The sequence below is a fragment of the Crocodylus siamensis genome, chromosome 5 (genome assembly GCF_052110815.1).
Source record: "Crocodylus siamensis isolate JL-2025a chromosome 5, ASM5211081v1, whole genome shotgun sequence".
In the NCBI taxonomy this organism is placed as follows: Eukaryota; Metazoa; Chordata; order Crocodylia; family Crocodylidae; genus Crocodylus; species Crocodylus siamensis.
The window spans coordinates 152,755,251-152,775,030 of NC_143399.1; the positions used below are offsets into that span (position 1 = coordinate 152,755,251).

At 42.2% G+C, this 19,780-nt stretch overlaps 1 protein-coding gene across 7 annotated transcripts in view; it reads left to right on the forward strand.

Annotated features, from left to right (window-relative positions):
- Positions 1-5,608, forward strand: part of OSBPL3 (oxysterol binding protein like 3) — a 164,563-nt gene extending 158,955 nt beyond the window's left edge. For all 7 annotated transcript variants that reach the window (XM_090046740.1, XM_090046737.1, XM_090046739.1 and 4 more), the window contains one exon: positions 547-5,608. In XM_090046740.1, the coding sequence (XP_089902866.1) occupies positions 547-643 (97 nt within the window). In that variant the 3' untranslated portion in view covers positions 644-5,608. The remainder of the gene's footprint in view (positions 1-546) is intronic.
- Positions 5,609-19,780: the final 14,172 nt, after the last annotated feature.

Consider the following 19,780-nt stretch of genomic DNA (forward strand, 5'->3'; position numbering starts at 1 on the left):
GGTCAGATCTTATCCTTTTAGAACTCTTATAACTTTCTCTCGTTGCTGTTTTTTTATCTGAAAACACATTACATTTTGTAAGTTTTGACTTCTTCTCAGCCCTTCATATAAATTGAAGTGGAAAGGGTGACATTTCTGGCTCTTCTGTGCAAGCCCTCCATGCACAGACATTTCATGAAATATTGTGGGAATTCCAGAGTGCAGCAAATTTTATAGGAAGGGCTCTTCTGTTTTCTGGACTATCAGTCTGATGCTTTAGATGACCAGTTAAGTCACTTAGGCAAAATGTGTTCAAATGATTTAACTAAGGGCAAGAGAAATAAAATTGGGGGGATACTGTTACTCCTGCACTTACAACGTTAAATGTTTAACCTGAGGTTTCAGCATCCAAAGATTAAAAGGATAGGTTGGCAGGTGAAGGCTGTGCCCTTCCCAGAATTCTTAGTCCAGGACCTTTTAGGTTTAACAATCGTGTATGTATGAAAAAAGTTCTAGGAATTTGTGAGACCAGAGAACAATTCAGGAAATTATTTTCATCTTTGACAGGAAATCCATAGATGACTCCTGGGTGAGTAATGGAACATACCTGGACCTTAGAAAAGACCCTGGCTTTTCCAGACTGGACAGTCCTGTTCTTTGGTGAAACAGGACCCAAGAGGATATGTGGCTGGATTGCTCTGAATAATTTATAAAGCAGTACATGTGTGTGCATGCACACATGCTCACAAGTACACATACATATACACACGTATATATAAAGTATATCTTCTAGAATTGTGCTTAAGTTAGAATCTGACACTTTCATCATTTGATTGCTCTACTATTTGATAGTTATCATGATTGAATGTATAAAATCCCAAATTTCCTTTTTATAAGCTATTTAATGAAAATTATCAAATGGAAATGGCTGGAGGGAAAAGAGGAGCTTTAACACTACTTTTCCAATGAAAAAGTACATCAAATTTAATGTATGCCTTATTGAATTGTGCTGAAGAAAATATTAGCATCTCCTAGCTGAACTAAGAGACATGAACAGGAACCATGGTTACTCAAACTCTAGGTTACTCTACACCATGGTTTGCATGAGTAGACCAGTGGTCTCACAGACAACCATTCACTTCCTTGAAACAAAGAACATCAGCTGGTGCTGACTGTGGTAACCCATTTCGTCTAGAGAAGATTAAGTAAACTGATTTCTTTTTCTGGTTGTTACTGGCTCATTGAAAGAGTTAGTGTTCAGTAAAATCAGTATTGTATTGGTTGTTCTGCTGCCTTACATACAGAATTGTACCCTGCTACATGCAGTGCTATATGTTCAGGAATCACTGCACCTTCCCACTAGGTATCTTCAAATTTATAGCCTCTAAAAAGGCAAAATTCCTTTCATGGTAATGCTTCAGCACTGACCAGATAATAGAAGATGTTCTCCTCTTTTCCAGTAAATAAAAATTACATAGAACACGAAAGCTTATGCTTCCATAGCCTGACTTATTTCTATTAACTAAAAAAAATTGCAACAGGAAGACTTTTTAAAAACTTAGCTAAATAACCAATTGTTTTAAGGTAAAAGATGTTTTCTTAAATATTATTTTTGATATTTTCTACCTCTTATTATAAGCAGCATATTTAAAATCTTGTATAAAAAGTACCATCTGCCTTATAGTGAAATGTATGGAATCTTTGCTCTTCCTTTACCTGTTTGTTGTGTTCAGATAAATATTTACGTGTCTTGCACTAAATTGTTTGGATCTCTTTCCTGTCCTCTCCATTTATATGGATAGTATTTTTTCATGAGTATAAACTGTATGCCCAGCAAATTGTAGTAGGAAAAAGATGCAAAGAAAATTGCATTTTTACATAGAGATGGAGGGTGTTGGTGTTGTTCCTCTCCCCTCTTCCCTCCCTTCCCCTCTTCCCCCAGCCTAAACTTGCAGGCATACAATAACAATCTCTGGCACAGTTTACATTCCTGCCCAAACTAGAACACAAGCTCAGCTCATAATCTTACTGGTCTATTGTATGCAAATCCTGTGGGAGATGGATAGTAGCAGTGAAGTGTTTGCACTCTTAAGGTTCAACTTTATTGTTTGCATATAAGCTACTAAGGGATGGTTTAAGGTTAATAGCATGTATTAAAACCCAAGAGACTTTGCCAATGCTGCCATGTACAGCCAACTTATTGGAAGTAATAAGTAGATGATGTAAGAGCTAAGGAAACTTCAGAGGGATCAACAGCTCTGAAAAGCTTCCAATCTACTGTAGGTCCTTGCAGTTTTTAAAGAAAAATTATTCCTGCAAATGTTTGATGTGAGTGTATTGTACAATGTATGGCATTAAACAGATACCATAAAAATTTCCAGTTTAAAACAGTTCTGTGATGTCAGTTCAGATTTATTATTTAATTTTGCCTGCTAGCATCTTTGATGCTTCACTTCATCAATTTGGAGCCCAGCTGCTATATTAGCAGTTTCAGTCCCTTTGCACTGTAGATCTGTCTCACTCTCATAGTTGCAGCATATTCCCCAAGCATAGTTCTTTTTATTTAATTTATCCTTTAAATATATAGAACATAATACCTGTTTAAAGAGCCAGCAGATTAAAATCGTGTGTTCAGTTTAATGCAAAAGATGGAAAAAAAGCTGGGTTTTATGACTCAAAGGGAAAACTGATCCACTGGGCACAGTTAAACTTTGAGAGAAAGCAAAGGAATCTGGACTGTCAGATCCCCTGTTGTGGTGGTCTTGCATTATCAAACTCTGGCTCAGGAATTTTTTGGTGTTTCTAGTGTCTGTACAACTTCTAATTACCACTCACCCCAACCACAGTCTCTGGGCCTTTTTTCCCCAATACAAAATTTAGAAAGGAAGAAAATTCTCAAGGAAAGCTTATGAAGGAAACTAAAATAGTAGTTTTTTCCTTGTTACAATTGGTAGATGATATCACTGCTGTCTGCTGTGATCATTATTATTGTACCATCTGTATACTGTGTAATTTTTTTCAAACCTATTATAATGCATAATTCAATATTTCCAGTAAGTTGGTGTCTGAACCTGAGATCCTAAAGACTTGGACACAAAAAGGCAAATTTTAAAGATTATTCATTCCCTCGCATCACTGTAGTTATAGTGCCCCTCAGTGTGGTACTGAGATTTGAGAGCATTTCTAAGGTATTGTATCAAAACAGCTGCACGTAAAACCATCTAGCTGTACACTTCCCAGTTTTTCAGCAGAAATATTCCTTCTAGAAGAGGGGTAGAAGTATAATGTTACACGCTATGTAAAAGTCGTGGTGAGTGCACCATAATGCGTTTCCCCACAGCAAGGGGTGGATCCAGAGGGAGTGTGGCAGCACAGTCACACAACCCTTTCAGATCATGCTGTGGGAGCAGCAGCCAGGGATTTTCAAGTTTCTGAAGCAGGTCAAATCTCCACCACTCCCACACACTCCCTTCCCCTCCATGTTCAGCTGTACCTCTCCTCTCACCACTGCTGCTGTCCATGGCTGAGCCTGGGGCAGAGGAAGCTCCAGAGTTGCTCCTGCTCTGTTCCAGCCAGGCTAGATGGGGAGCCACATTGAGCCAGGGACAGCAGCAGTGCCTGGTCCCCCCTGGTGTTCCCCCAACAGCCTTGGGAGCAGGTGCAGGGACAGGCCACCTGCCCGCTGAGCCTGACTCCCCACACACTTACTCCCTGCAGCCCTTGCTCCAGCTGGCTGAGCTAGTGGTAACATTGGCCAGAGCTATACATAGAAAGGGCAGGTTTTGTGGGGAATGGGATGGGAGGTGCTGCTGAGTATGGAGGGGACAGGATGTGGTACTGAGAGCTGGGGGAGGGATTCTTATGTAAGGGACTTCTTAAAAGTGTCTGGCACCTGTTCTCATGGCATGGTCTGCCTGCCCTGGTGCAGAGGTGGGTGGCTGGGAGCAGGGGAGTGCAGTTACCCCTGTGGCACTGGTTGCTATTTTCACATGCCCCTTTTTTAAACCCTGGATTCACCTATGCCTGCAACACAGACACAATTGGTCAAGGATGCCTGAAAGAGTTAGTTTAATTCCTTAATATTCATGTTAATTACAAAATCATTCAGATGTGAAAGAAAAGTGTTTTAAATATTTTCTTTGTTTGTGTACATGTTCAAAAGGCCCTGATGTTAGCATACACAAGCAAGAATACTTGTTTGTTTGGCAAGAATACCCAGTCTTCACATTTCCATCCTTACATACAGTATGGTCCTGCATGTCCTATGAGGTGTAAGCAAGGTTTCTGGCTTTGTGTTTTTAGCTGACAGCACTCCCTGACATTACTAGGAAAATAAACACTGGAAAGAATCAAATATATTTGTTGACACTCCACTGAAAGCTGTCTTAATCTCTTCATGAGAAGTTAGAGTTCGACCTTTTTCTCAGTGTTACTTGGGAGGGAGCAGTCTCCTGGATTGAAAAGTTGCAACTTCAATGAAAATCCTCTCTCAGGTGTTTTAGGATTTTTTAAAATCATTTTTGAGAGAGAGATTACTTGCATAAAATAAACACTGAATTTCAGATAAATACAAATGCAAAACTAGGTGCTTGAAATATACAGTGTTCTTAATGATAGGTACAGTGTCAACTCTGCTCCTTTCGGCTTTTGTAGATTTTTTCTTTTTTCAGTTTAAAAGGTTTCACACAGCTTTTGGTCTATAATTACTTCAACCCCCATCTCCACCCCGGAATACCTGCCAAGATAACTTGCATAGTGTGTCTTTTGTTAAAGTAAAGAGCACTTTGAAGCCATTATATTGTAAATGGAAGTGGGACACTGTTGTTCACTGCATTTCTGAGTTGCTTCACTTTGAAATCTCCTTGACGTTTCAGTTACCCTGTCAGCATTAATCTGCTGTTTTAAGTGCTGCATAAATGCTTTTACGACTCAGCACCTTGCTTTCCATATACTCACTATTCACTATTATTGGTAAACAGAGTCCCCTTATGGGCAATGGTTTACGACCAGATAAGATTTAAACAAATTTATGTAGGCCTGTGAAATGCATTGCTTTCCAAAATGTAACCTTATCATGTCTAATGTGATTATACATTGCCATAAGGATAGCCCGATTATTTTGGGGAGGGCTGTTAAGATTGTTATGTGGGATATTGAGTAGATTTAATGTATTCATTAATATTAAAAGTGTCTGTATTGTAGCATGTAGTATAGTAGGCAAGGCTTGTGTCCATTCCTTTGCACTTCTTATTTCAGAAGTGGAACTTGTATTGGTATTATTGCCAATTAACTGAGGAACTGAAAGTGTCCAGGTATTGAAATATGTTGTGTCTGTTCCAGTGAAATTAGCAAGTTGATCCCTTTTGTGGTCTGCTTGAGTCTCAAAAACCCATAGGGCCAGTGATGCACCGGGAAGTAACATGGTTACCATTCTGCCTTCCAATGGGACACTGATGTTTTGTTTATACAAAGGGTTTGTTTTCATTCAAAATTTAAAAATATGCTGTTTCCTCCCACCTCCACCCACGTATATTTGACCATCAGCTGCAGTAGACTGCTTTTTACAAATACCAGTTACAAGGATCATTACAGCCTCTATCCTGTGAGATGAGTATAAATCATCTCCACTTTCATGAGCGACTAGTGCTGCCTTAGTCAGGGCGGGATGGGGGGGACAGGCGCAACAAGTCAACGATGTGCAGGGGAGTCCCCCTGCGGCCAATCTCACTGATTGGGTGGGTGGCAACGATCACTGCAGCTGCTTCTGGAAGTGGCTGTGGCCGCTTCTGGGAGTGCCATGGCGCTCCACTCCCTGGCCAGCACTTGCATGGGGGGCACCAGCACTCCCACCTGATTCCCCTGCCTGTTGCCTAAGCAGTGAGTGCGGCCAGTCAGGGGGTGCACTGGCACACTCAGGAGGTGCACATGCACCCCCTACCCATCATCATTGCCCACTTTACACATGGGAAGACTAAGGTAGAAAATTAGTGCCTTGGGCAAGGCTGTACTAGGAATCAAGTGTCAGGGCTGGGATGAAATAGCAGGAAACACTTTGTAGAATAAGTACAGGACTCATAGCCAAGTTGTATGTCAAATTGCTGAATTGCCTTGCTTGTAACAGTGACATTGGCTGCTTAGAGAAGCTGGCTCAGCTACAGCTTAATAAACTAGAAAATTATTGTTGGAAGCTCAGTTAAAATTCGTTGCAGCTGGATGGCAGTGCCCTTCATCGCCACAAATTTGTGAAGCTCCTACTTGTGTTCGTGATTTTCCCTTGAAAAGGGAATATGGAGAACTGGTGACCTTTCAGAGGTATCAGTGGCAAACTTCAACTGCTGTGATGAACATATACATTTAAAGGGAGATTTGCAAAGAAAAGTGGCTGAAAGTTACTCTGCCTCCCTTTATTTTCAAGTTTCCTAAGAACTCAGCTCTGTTTCCATTGTGGTATGAAATTGGTGCTGGGAGGAAAAAAATTAAAGAATGATTCGCCTCATGCTCACTTCACTGTACTTACTTAATTGAATGTAGAAATTGTTGAAGCTGAACTTGCAATGTCCTATGAGAAGCTAGTTACCTCAGAATTTTCTCATGGGCCTTGAAAAGGAAACAAAATTGTATCAGTTGAACTTCATCCACGTTGTGTTGCTTGGGTGTACGACACTTTTTAAAGTGTTAAATATTTTTCACTGCAAAACCCTTGGTTATATAGTATATTGTTCTCTGACTGTTGCCCAGCAAAAAAAAAAAAGCATTACCTTCAGGTTGGGCAGTAAGCCACCAATTGAACTGAGCAGAAAAATAATCCTCCAAGGACTAGATTGTTAATAAGGATAATTTTAGTTAGCTTTCTATCAGTTAAACCATCTTTCTTGAAAGAAAGAAAAGAAAAATACAGTTTTTGTACATGTATACATTTAATAAGGATAGTCTTGCTTTTGAGGAGATCCAAAATATTGGAAAAACTGGCATGTGTAAATGGACCATTAGAACAATTCCAAATTAATCCAGTTTCTGGACTGGGAATCTTCCACTGTGGTTTCCGTGTAGGCCTATGACAGGGTATGCAACTTCAGGGTACAGTAAGCCTCAATATTTGCATTCTTCCATATGTGTTAAAAAACAAACTGCAGTGGATTGCTTTACATACTGTACTTTAACGTGGATATGCTGTGTGAGACAGCTCAATTGTTTGTACTTGCCACTATATCTTGATACCAAAGGAATTTGCAGAAAATTAAAAAAAAAAACCCAAACAGAAAAATGCAGTTGTCTTTCACAACCCAGTTGTGACCTTTCTGCTGTTGTCATGTCTGGAAGCCCTCCCTTATTCCTTTGTGTCTAGAACACACATTTTAGTCATTCAAAAACCTTGGTTGTAACCACCCATAAATACTATGTTTTTTAGTAAAAACAGCCATTGTATCTCTTCTGAAACCAGCCAGTTTCTAGCACCTGCTATTTCTCATCTGATGCCAAGCAGTACCTTTAGCCTTAGAGTAGTGTCAAAAGCTGTGTCTGGAATACTCCAGAATTAAGTACAGTACCAGACAAACATGAGTGGCAGAAATGCATCCTTAATTAGCATTGCTTTGTTACATGCATTCATGCAAGTGCGTTTTTGTATCATCTCTTTATAGGATTGACTCTTAAGAGCAGGGACCATATGTTTCTCCTGTGTGCATTATACAGTTTCTAAGCATGTTGTCAGTGGTTAACAAATAATTAATGAGGCCAAAGTCTGCTTCCAATAATACATCCTTGGCAACCTCACTGAAGTCGATTGGAGGTACTCAAGAGTTAGCCTTACAGAATAGCTTTTTTTTGCAAATATTGGCAAAAATAATAGTAACAACAATAATAATAATACTAGCCTTGTGTGAACTGATGACTGAAATTAATTCTAAACAATGGAGTTTGCTGACTAAGAACCTTACAATACTATTTCTGGACCAGGACCGTGACCATGACCAGGTCTGCAAGGCTCAGTATTTGGGTTTCATGATCATATAAAAGAGCAGAACTTGGCCAATAATGTTTGCATGTACAAAAAAGTGAATGATCTCTCCTCAACTGAACTTAGTTCATATTGCAATCAGTAAGGCTGCTGGTGTTATTCAGAAATGACAAGTGAAGTTAAGGTGGAAGAATATTTTTTTTTGTTACTATCCATAAATTAAATACTTTGCTATAACAAATTTTCCTGATATTCCCATAACTGTGCTAATCTTGGTGTTGACTAAATATAGTCAGCTATTTAAGGGATCTTCCACTAAGAAGAGTTCAACCAGGAGTCTCAAAAAAGTAGCTGGCTTACCTACTGAAACTTAGTAAATGCATGACATTATCACCAGTTCCATTACTGTACTTTTTCAGCTGTTACATTCTACTCTTGTACCTTCTGATTTTGAAAGCAATAAAACAAATTTGATTTCACTCTTGAAAAAAATATTTGCCATAAATTCAAATTTATTTTAAATGGTTCTTTATTTTTATATGAATTGTTGCATATTTCATATTGCTACTATGTCCTTAGTACAACATAAAAAAACTCCTGGAGGTTGATCCACAAGAGCTGAGCAGCTGCCCGGTGCAATAAGGAAGATGCAAGGGAGTTCAGAATTTCTTGGAATCTAGCACTTCTGTGTATTTCTTGTTTGTCTTGGTTTTATTTTTCTGGTTTCTGCGTTGTAGTAGCTCATACATACTTTTTCCATTACAGATGCTAAATTTAAATTATTTATTTTATTTTATTTATTTTTTTTTCCCCTATGGCTCATTAGTGATTTGAAGTTGCTAGAGGACAGATCTTATCTGATTCATTATGATTATTATCACATAACAATCAGACTTCAAAGGTATTATTTTCATTACCAGAACCAGTCTTGTTTTCTACTTTACTTACTGGAAAAAAAATTGGATCATCCTTACGTGAACCTCATGAAATTGTTTTTTCTCTCTATAACCAGGTTCAGTTTAATACATGTTATTTGTAAAAGGTCACAGAGACATTCTGGCTCTTATTTGGGGGCTGTTAATGTGTCTTACTTATGGGTTGTTAGTGATCACTGAAACATATTTAGCTACTGTGTTGATTATATGATTTTACACTTTCCAAAATGGCCAGTCTGGAAATGTTTGCATCTACTAGAAGCCTGATTTATCATTTTTCACAATCTGGCTATGACTTGACTTTGCAATTCCCTGGTAAAGTCAGCTCAAGTATTTATGATCATATCTGCACACATTCTAAAATATCACCTCACAGAGATGCCCAAGGAATGGATATAGGGGAGGGTCATGGAAAATTACAGAATCTATTCACACGAATTAAACTCAATTTTGATTAAATGAGAAAATGAACAGCAGATGAGTTCTCCCACAGTGTAGAGCTAGAGATCAGAAAGTACATGTTCTGTGGGGAAGTACTTCTTACAGATGGAAAAACCCGAGCATTACATGCACGTTTTCTATGCAACTGTATCGATGCAATGCTTTCTCTTTTGATCTGCAAGCAGATACTGAATCAATAGTTCTGTGATGGAAATCCACCAGTCCCTTTATAGATGTATGTATTTCATGTAGTAGAAGAATGGAATGGGACCAGGAGACCCCACAGAAACCAATATATTCCCTGATGACCCTGAAACAAAATTTTACTGCATATCTTAGACCCTGAAGAAGACTTTGTAGGCAGATTATGGTGGGTACAGCGGGGAGAGTGAGCTCACCAATTCCACATCTACACATTACCTAGCCATTGAACCTGTAAAACCCAGGTGAAACCTAAGAGGCACCTTTTATAGCAAGCAAGGATTCTCTCCCTTGTTCCCTTAGGAAAATCTAGCTGGTTTGACTGCATACTGCAGTCTATGAATTCTGAAATGCAATTATAATAATTTAAAACATTTTTTTACAACTAACCATACTGTTAATGAAACCTGATTTGGTTACATTGGCAAAATAGATCACTAGATACGTATGAAAGCCAAGTTTTAAGTTGTTTGAAGGCTTTTTTTTCAAGCCGAAGATTGCACTAGGCTGATTAGAAAAGAATTATTGTAATGCATACCCGAACAATTTGTTTCTCTCTAATTTTGAAAAAAAAAATCTCTGCAATGTCTGGAATGCAGTTCACAGCAAGGAAAGATCATGTAGATTTATCACCAGATGAGATTCTGTCTAACAGCAGAGAGGGGTGATTTACCATTTTGTTTACTCACCATTTCTCAGCCATTGTCAAACAAGATGGAATTAAGTCATGAGATCATCCTACCAGTCAATGAAACAAAACTCAGAGAAGCTAAAGACACAGATTTGTTAAAAAGTTGTGGGTGGGTTGGGTAGGGGGAAACCTGTTTTCATAAATGGTTTAAAAATAATGGTCCAAACAGTGTAGCTCTTCATTTCGGTGGGAGCTTTGCCAGAGTAAGGACTATAGGAACACAACAATAATAACAAATTGAACTTACTCTAAAGTAAAATGAAATTGCAAACTTGTGATTTTTAGTAATACATATCACAAACACAGGAAAAGGGGAGGGGCTGAATTCAGGGGCTTAAATCCAGGGTTTATCTGTCGGATCGTCAGGGAATAGAGAGAACCAAATAAGGCTGGCAGAAGATGGGTACTCACTCCCATTGCTGTATTTTGCCCCTGAGATGTTGTCTGTTTAATAAGTTTCAAGATGCAGAAACTCTACCTTAATGAGCTGATGCAGTTGGGAAGACTCTTTGATTTATAAATAAAAAAGGCCCTTTTTGTTTGCCCTGCTATATGATGTGCATCTATATTCAGAGAAGAATTCTAAACTTCCAATCTAATGTATAGCTGACAAGAAAGAGGCTTTGATAGTAACTAAGCAACTTTTCCCTGTTTTTGAACATGTAAACCACTCTCCAAATGCTGCTGTTTTAATTGATTCTAGGTGGTGAGAGCACACACATATGCAAGCACATACTGATGACTGCCTGAAATAACAGGAAAAAAGGAAGTAACTCTGTTGAAACAACAGAAATTAAAGTATGTGGGCAGGAAGTCTTGGCAAACAGAACAAGGGCAGCTCTTGCTTTGTACCAGTTACTCATTTCTTCCTACTATATTAACATCTGCTAGTAGGACACAGCTGCTCTTCCCTGTTGATTAAAGAATGTATTGCTTGTCCTCTGACGCACTGACTATAGGCAACAATCCTAGGAGGGCCAGAGAAGGCCATGGCTCAACCCTGCTCAGTCCAGATTTAGTAGGTCGCTGTCTCCCAACTACTGCAAAAATGCAAGGAAAACAGGCCACTTATAAGCAAGCCATCAGTGGAGGCAACTTACACCATCCTTTGTGAAGTCTGCATACCTACCAACCAACTCACCACCCAGCACTGAGGACATGCCCTCACCCTGAATCTGGGCACACAGCTTACAGTGTAAGTTCAAAAGGTAGGGGTCACCTTTTATTATATATTTATATAATGGCTAGCACCAGAAGGCCCTGATCTCTAAGTGCCCCTACAAATATAAATATGTTACAATAATGTAGCAAAATCTGGTTAACTAACTCATCATTATGACCTTATTAAGTTGTTCACTGAATCCCCACCAGAGTTCTACTGATCTGTACACAAGCTAGTTTAGCTAATTCATCATCTGTCAAAGTGTGATTAGTCTTTTCCAACTGTGCACATGCACAAATTAAATTGCAAAGGAATTTGCTCCTGATGATTGGTCTACTTACAAAACCTATCCTATGGTCTCCAAGGCACCTGTTAGCCAGCTGTTGTTCACAAAGAATGGGATGCTCTTCAGCTTTTCTTCACTTAATCAGGTGCAGACCTTCCAGTTTGCAGAATGATCTTCTATTTTAGAGATGAATTCATATAAGAATGTGCAGCAAAAAATGTTGACTATTTTACACCTTCCATTATGTAATTCTTATACAGCAAGCATTCTGATTTGTTGCTGTAAGAAATAGTACATTTAGCATTTACATGCATTATCCTATGCTCTTATATTCAAAACATATGATTTATACTTGGTGTTTTAAGCTATATTTTTTCTTTATTATAAATGTCACAAATCCTTCTTTGTCTAGATATAGCATACAATATACATTTCACAAAAGTTGAAAACAGGTAACTATTGCTTATTGGTTGCTGATGGAGAATTAGGTATCCTTTTGGAGATGCAAATGAATAAAAACATAAGAATTAGCATTTACAGGATCGGACCATAGGTCCATTTTGCCCAGACTCTTGTCACACAGTGGCAGAGAGTGGATGCTGAAAGGGAGAGTCAACTGGGTATGACCAGGGGCTGTTTTTCCACTGTTCCTCTTAGTTGCAGTCCCCAGTATATAAGGTCTAGGAAGTTCTACTTTATCCCCAACTCCCATGCTCATGTCCCTTTCCCCAAAGAATCTGTCCAGTCCCTTTTTGAATCTGGCTAATCTGTCAGCTTCCATAGCTTCTGGTGACAATGAGTTCCACACTTTAATTACGTATTGGCTGCGTCTAAATGTTCATAAATGCGCCGTAGCTTTGCTGGTGCACCAGTAGCACTGGTGCATGTCTTTTTAGTGATGCTAACTGCACAGTAACCTAATACTACTGCACAGTAGCATATTAGCATGGTTTTGCCCAGCACACTACTGCACAGTGTTGTTGGGCTACTGCACAGTTAGCGTTTCATGTTAATGCACCCACTGTGTGAAAAAAACCTGACTTATGTCAGTTTTAAACTTCCTACCTACAAGTTTCATTTTATGACCTCTATTCTTGTATTGTGAGAGACAGAGGAAATAATAAATCCCTATTTACTTCCTCTTCAGCATTTAGTATTTTGTGTAGACCCTTCTGTTCCACCGTGAGCAGTGCATCATTAACACAATTAAGTTTTAGTTAATTCTCTTCCCCCGTCTTCCTTACTCCAGTTTGTCTTCTGTACAGTCCCTCATTGAATCAGGTATAAAATTTCCCACAGAATTGGCAGGTTTTGCAGTTTGAGCTGCATTTCCCCAGTTTTCTCATCTCCCAATTTTACTTCATGTCTTGGCATGGTTTGTGGATTCATTTAATCCCCCGTTCTTGAGGATCCTATAAATAAGCAAGAATCTCAGCTTTCATTTAAAAGGAGAAACAAGACTGTCCCTTTAACTTTGTTTGCAGACAAAAGCTGGGAAACATTGTAACCACTAGTAGGACATGTGGGGGAGTCTCATGTTTCAATAGGTTTGGACTGCTGGAATATGACACTTGCAGAGGTGGCTACGGAGGGGAGTCAAGAGAAGACAAGTAACTTGGATGCAATTTTTTTATTAGAAGCAAAATGAGATATGTGACGACAGCAAATTAGAAAGAAAAGGGGAAGTAAGATAAAATGAATGTCTGGTTCCATTCTTTACTCAGACATTCTATGGAAGTCCCCAGAGCAGCTGACAGACAGCACACATCCTGTCTTCTCATATTGGGCTTTTCCAGATACCCTTATACCACATTTGCATTGTGGTAGTACCTAGAAATCTGTTAACAATTAGAGGATATTGTATCCCACAGGATGTGCACACGTGCCTAAATGGTGCCCATTTTAACATTTTACACCACAAAGTATCAGGTTGCACATGTTGGATAGGCTCTTTCCTCTTTATCCAAAAATTAAATTGCATTAACTACTGATTACTGCATGGAAACATGAAACTGAGATATGGCAGAAATTTTGCAATTGTCAGTACTTCGTGGCTTCTAAAAATTCTCTCTCACTATATACCAGGTCTGTGTGTTTGCAGTTGACTGTGCAACTTGTTTACCACTTGCAACTGATTTTATGGCCACAAATTTATATACTGATCACCCACTTCTGTTTGCTAGGCTTTAAGCTATCTGTGAGCAGGATCTTTTATAATGGCCGGACTTACGCAGATCACACTCGATTTACAGGGTCAGGCTTGATTTTATTACTAAACAAACAAAATAACTATGCTGGGTGCACCAGGAAGCACCCACTCACACTCGTGTGGAACCGGGGAGGGGTCGCCGGGATCAGGCGGGTCTGGCATCCTTCCCTCCGGCTGATCAGGCCGAAGGTCGCTCCGTGTCGGTCGTCGTGGGGTACGTTTTGTTCCGTCGGGCGCGCAAAGACCCCAAAGTTCACAGCGCGATGATCTTTATACTCTCTGTGATGCGGGGCGGTCTAATTACATGCGGCGCTTTCTCATTTGCCTGGGGCGGTGACCGTCACATTATTGACAAGCCCTGGACTTCCCCCTGAGAGACCCCCGTGCAGAAAATTCCAGCCGCATGCTGCTTCCACGCTGCAGCCCCAGAACCTCCCATCCACCCAGCACCTGCCACACAAACACTAAGCACATGCGAACATGGCCACCTATAGCACTCAGCAAGTGCAAAATAATTACAACATGCCCCCCTGGCCATGTGAGCCAAGTGGCTTACAACAAATTGGTAAACGAACCACTACAATAATAAGATAACAAAAGGAACATTAAACAGCTGTAAACATTGGAGTTGCTTCCGTTACTTAACACACTCGAAACCTTAGAGGGAAAATGGGGCAACGGCCCAAACACTCAAAGCACAGTTGAACAGAAACCTTAACAGGTCTAGTTCAGTTCAAGGTAAGTATTACCATTAAACTTAACTAGTTAAACAGAAATGGAACTTGGCTACTGAACTAGCTCTATAATGTGCTTCGCCTTATTTCTTGAGGGTAAACATTTGTCTGGGGAAAGTGCTTGTGATGTGTAATAAGCATAACAGATGTAACCTGACGTCGGATACAATGGGCAACTAGGCCAATACAACAAGACCCAACTAAAATCACAATCAAGATTGTAAACGGGGGGGTCAACAGATTTACTAACCACGGTGAAAGCCGAAGGTTAAATAGTGATTCAAATGTGCTTGTTAACCAAATAAAAGGGGTCTGAACGATTGTGCGTGTGTCTTCCGCTACCTTGCGGATTTGGCTGATAGCTTTGGAGAGGGGTTCTGAGGCATTATAAATGACGAGACAGCAAGTCTCATGTGGTGCAGTGAGGTTCAACGTCGCGCAGAACCCACCCTCTTTAGCTAGCATAAAATCCAATACAAGACGGTTTTGGAACGCCATTTTAGAGGTGTCCTGCAACTGGCGGTTAAACACTTCTAAAGCATCTGCCGTACCGTTGGCGAGTCTTGCTAACAATTCTAAAGTCTGTAACTGCTGAATGGCTAAAGCAGAGGCAGAAGCACCAGTGGCGAACATGCCATATAAAGTCCATCCGGTAGCAAACTTTCTACGCTCAGTGTGGGTCATATTGGACCAGAATTTGGGTTCTCCCATGACACCTGTGATTTGGTCAGTGGAAACTACATCGCGGCGTTTCTGAGTGTTACTTGGGAGGGTGAGCGGGGCGGTCCAATGAGTGACATTGGAAAACTGATAAGGGCATAGGGTAACCTGCACTAAGATACAACAAACGTTCAAGTGATATGGAAAATGACTATATAAAATGGCCTGGGTTGAATTTTCATCCCGCTGGCAATAAAACATGGTGTCATGGGGAGCTGGAATTAGCCCCACTGGGGGGGGGGGGGGTTGGTATTGAAAAGAGCCGATAATGACTTGAGATCCGAGCTAAAGTGGTTGGTAAAGGTTTTAAATGCCTTACGGTGAGCAGGTAAACCAAAATTGCTCCCTGTTGTCATAAAAGCTTTTGTGGAGAACAAACGGAATGCTGTAATATCTTCAAAAGCCCTCCTGGATACGGACGTTTTGAAGGTACACGGAATAGTGTGACACCCGGGCCAAAAACACTGGGTGTCAAGGGTAGAGAGTTTAACCTTTACTGCTTGTAAAACGGCTTGAGGAAGTGACGGGATAGAAAGAGTGACATTATTGGGGTCAGGCACGATGGAGTGCAGTGCTCCCCACGGTGGCCCATGGGTAAGATTAAAGCAACCCTGTGGCACATCTTGGACCATGCAATTAATCGGGTGGGTACCATTCCACTTCCATGCATAAGTAAGGGTTTTAACGGAACAAGTCGTTCTACATGCTAAATAGTGGATGGTTTCGTTACCGGAAGAATTACGTGTAAAACTCAAAAATAACTCCGTGTAATTAACAGGGATAACAGCTATACGAAAAGGGCTATCTGCAGCTGAGGTAGGTGCATGGGCACAAACCGAGCCTGAGGTGTGTCCAGTAAGTAACATCCACTCCCGTGAGGTGCGGAGGAATAAGTTATCCGCAGCGGGTAATGGGGATAAATCTAAACTCCGCTTCGCGCGTTTTGTAAAGGAAAGCATTACAATGACATTAGTTAACAACAAGAAATAGATCAAAAACAGTAACCATAGCTTCCGACGTCGGCGTGGGATTACACTCGGTCCCGATGTGGGGGCAGTTGCTCCCGAGCCCCTTGGTTTCCCCACAAGCCTCACCCATAGCCCCACAAATGACATGGGGAGTGCCCGTGGGTCTCGCGGTGGCAGCGTGACGGGTGGGCAGATGAGAGGTTCAGTAGCGGCCTCCTTGTCCTGTCGATGGGTGGACATCGCGAGGAGTTACCTGACTTAGAAAACAAACAGTTGTTAACTTAACAAAACACTGCGAGGCTTTAACCAGTTGAAATGTACTAAATGCTCACGATCGTCGACTGGGTCAATTAAACGGAGCTTGTAGGTATGGGCTAAAGCCGTGGGTTCAACGACCACGCCAGGAAATGTGGGTAGATACTTGGTGGGAGTCGAGGTTGGGAAGGCAACCCATACAGGGTCCCCAGGTTTAAAGTCTGGGTCCCATCCCTCTCGAGTCTGAAGAGGCCCTATGGCCCAGAGGTGTTTTCCACTGTTGAGGTTGAGCAGGGTTTGCGAAAGTACTTTCGACCATCCCTTGAAATCGGTTTGTCTCAGTTCCAATAAGAGTTTACGTTTTAATTCTCCAATGGCGCGCTCCACGACGCCATTAGACTGGGATGATATGGTAGGTATATGTGATGACGAATATTATGCATTGTGAGAAAATTGCGAATATGGTGACTGTTGAAAGGTGGCCCACCATCAGATTGTATTTCTCGTGGAGTCTGCCATTGAGAAAATTGGTGCAACAGAGCTTGAGTGCACCGAGGCCCGTCGGTTTTAGTCATGGGAATCGCACCGACCATACGGGAACCGAGGTCGACAACAACAAGCGCCTTAGGATCCTGGCGCGCATTGGGAAGTGGGCCTATTAGGTCAACCTGCCAAAATGCGCCAGGTTGATGTTGTTCGGCGTTGTAAGCTCCCTGGAAAAATTTCTTTCTAAAAGGTTTAATCTGGGCACATTGGTGGCAGGCTTGAAGCACACATCGCCAATCGCGTGGTGTGGGTAGGCCATTACGAGTGGTATATTGCCAGCCGCCTACATTACAATAACGCCGCATGGTGGTGTCTGAGCCGGGATGGCCCCATAAGTCATGAAGCCATTTAAGGTACGGATCGCAGACCGGTTTAAGCGACCTATGTACTTCGGCGGCTGGATGAATAACGTCATCCATACAATCAGGTGATGTTGACTTTGGACCTAGAGCCAACCAGTCATCAACAGCCTGATGCAATGGGTCGGTGTCCGGCATGTGAGAATTAGTATGTCGGATCATCGGGAGATGATTCATGCAGTGAAGTACTTGAAAGATGTCATCCCACTGGGAACGAAAACGTTCTGGTTCGGCTACTCCCGTAAGGACATCACAGACCCAGCGAGAATCCAGGACAAGGACCACTGTCGTGAACGGCTGATCATGTGTGATAGCGATATGTTTAAGTGCACCGATGGCTCCTCGCAGCTCAAGCTCCTGTGCTTGATGTGTAAGGGGTGTGTCTGGTGTATCGTGCCAGTTGGGGTTCGTCCATTCTATGTGGCTGGCATCACATAGCGAACACTTCCAAGCAAACCCACCACCGAATTGCGACGTACCATCACTGGCCACGTTTCCTGAAAGCGAAGTCCCGTACAAGAGAGGACGGGAAGAGACAGTCGGGGTAACGGTGGCACTGTCGTGACACGTCCATGCAGCCCAATGGTATTGGGTGTGTGTGACCAGCGTATGCCAGGTGGAAGGAGCCCCATGGAAGTCTCCTGGAATTCGTGTAGGATCGAGGTGTGTAAGTAGGGTGGCACCTGGGCTGTAGAGGTCGTGAACGCTGTGGTGAAGATGATGTTCAGACGCTAAACATAGGCAGAGCAATAATTTGCCCAGGTGTCCATAACGATGTTGCTCCTTATGGAGGGTCCGGTTAAGAAATGTTGCCGGGCCGTTAGAGGTATGCGCTGTGACCCAAAGATGTGTAGGAGTCCAACCGACGGTGACACGAAGCGGTGTCGTTGGGCTATATGGCACTAGGGGTGTGGTGGTGGCGGCTTGGATAAGGTCGTGGACCCGGCGATTATCCCGCCGTGTCCAGGGTTGATGACTTGTCGTCCTCTTTCGCAATCGATGCTGCAATGTCGCAAGTGTACCGAGGTGTTCGGGCGCAACGTGATGGCGGAGCCAATTGATGCTGCCTAAAAATCGTTGGGCTTGTTTTGCCGTAGGACCTGTATCAGAGGCTATATCCCATGGTGGGGTAGGCACTGCAGTTGGTGATGCGACACGACCCTGAGGAGTGTATTGAGTACCCAGAAATACATAGCTGGAGGAGGGTTCCAACTGAGACTTAGCAATGTTGATGTCCCATCCTTCCTCCCGTAGGTGGTTGACGAGGTCGGCGGTGACACGTTTAACGAGTTCTGGTGGAGTCCCCACGACCAAGATGTCATCTACATAGTTGAAGAATTTCACGTTGCAATGGGAGTTGGGAAAACGCTGAAGGGATTGATTCATGGAGGCCGTAGCAAGCGCAGGTGAGTTACAATATCCCTGAGGGCAAACCTTCCAGCAGAATATGCGACCTTGAATACCCATACACAGGATTCCCTCAGGATCAAAAAGAGGAAGGGTGAAGAACATATTTGACAGGTCAATGGTGGTAGCAGTCCAAGAGCCTTGGGTCATGGCCTGTAAGAGTTCCACCTGGAGGTCCGGTAGCGTTACAACTGGGACAAGCTGGACTAGGTCTGAGCGTTTATTGGCCTGACGGTAGTCAACAACCAAGCGAGCTTCAGAGGGATTTTTCGGTTTAGGGATTCTCCAGCCAGGGGATACATAATGGCTGTACTGCACCGGTTCGATTTTTCCTTCTGCCGTAAGGCTATCGAGGAGAGCAAGCAAAGATGGGATCAGATGAGGTTTGGTACGGATAGGGGTGAACCGCCACGGAGGGGCTGTCAGGTCTTTCAGTTGCGGTGTGAACGGAGGTGGCAGGTGGGATACATTCCCGGTAACTGGGAGGGCGCTGCACACGAGATCTTTCATGTGTAGTGCTCGTAATTCCGATACGCCGAGCAGATTGAGATGTCCCAATGCGGCAACTACGGTTATTATTGGATTGCCGAGACGTACCTTAACTAGTGGGACTGTAGAGGTAGCATTAACGCCAGCAACATGAATGGTACGTCGAGTGGGAGTGTGGGGGGTGGTGGCAGGATCGATAACGGTAATCTCTGCACCAGTATCTAACAAGAAACGAATTGGCAGTTGTTGTCTCATGATGGGGTGGACAACTGGTACGACTGCGTAGGGGCGAGAATCCAAGGTAGCATTGTTAAGCACTTGGTAAGGAGGCTTTTCCAAGTTGGGGATGTCTTGTGTCTGCGGAGGACCACTAATATCACTGCACCAGCGGGCGCTTGGATCCACAGTATCAGCGTCCGCCCATACTAGTTTTTTGGCTTG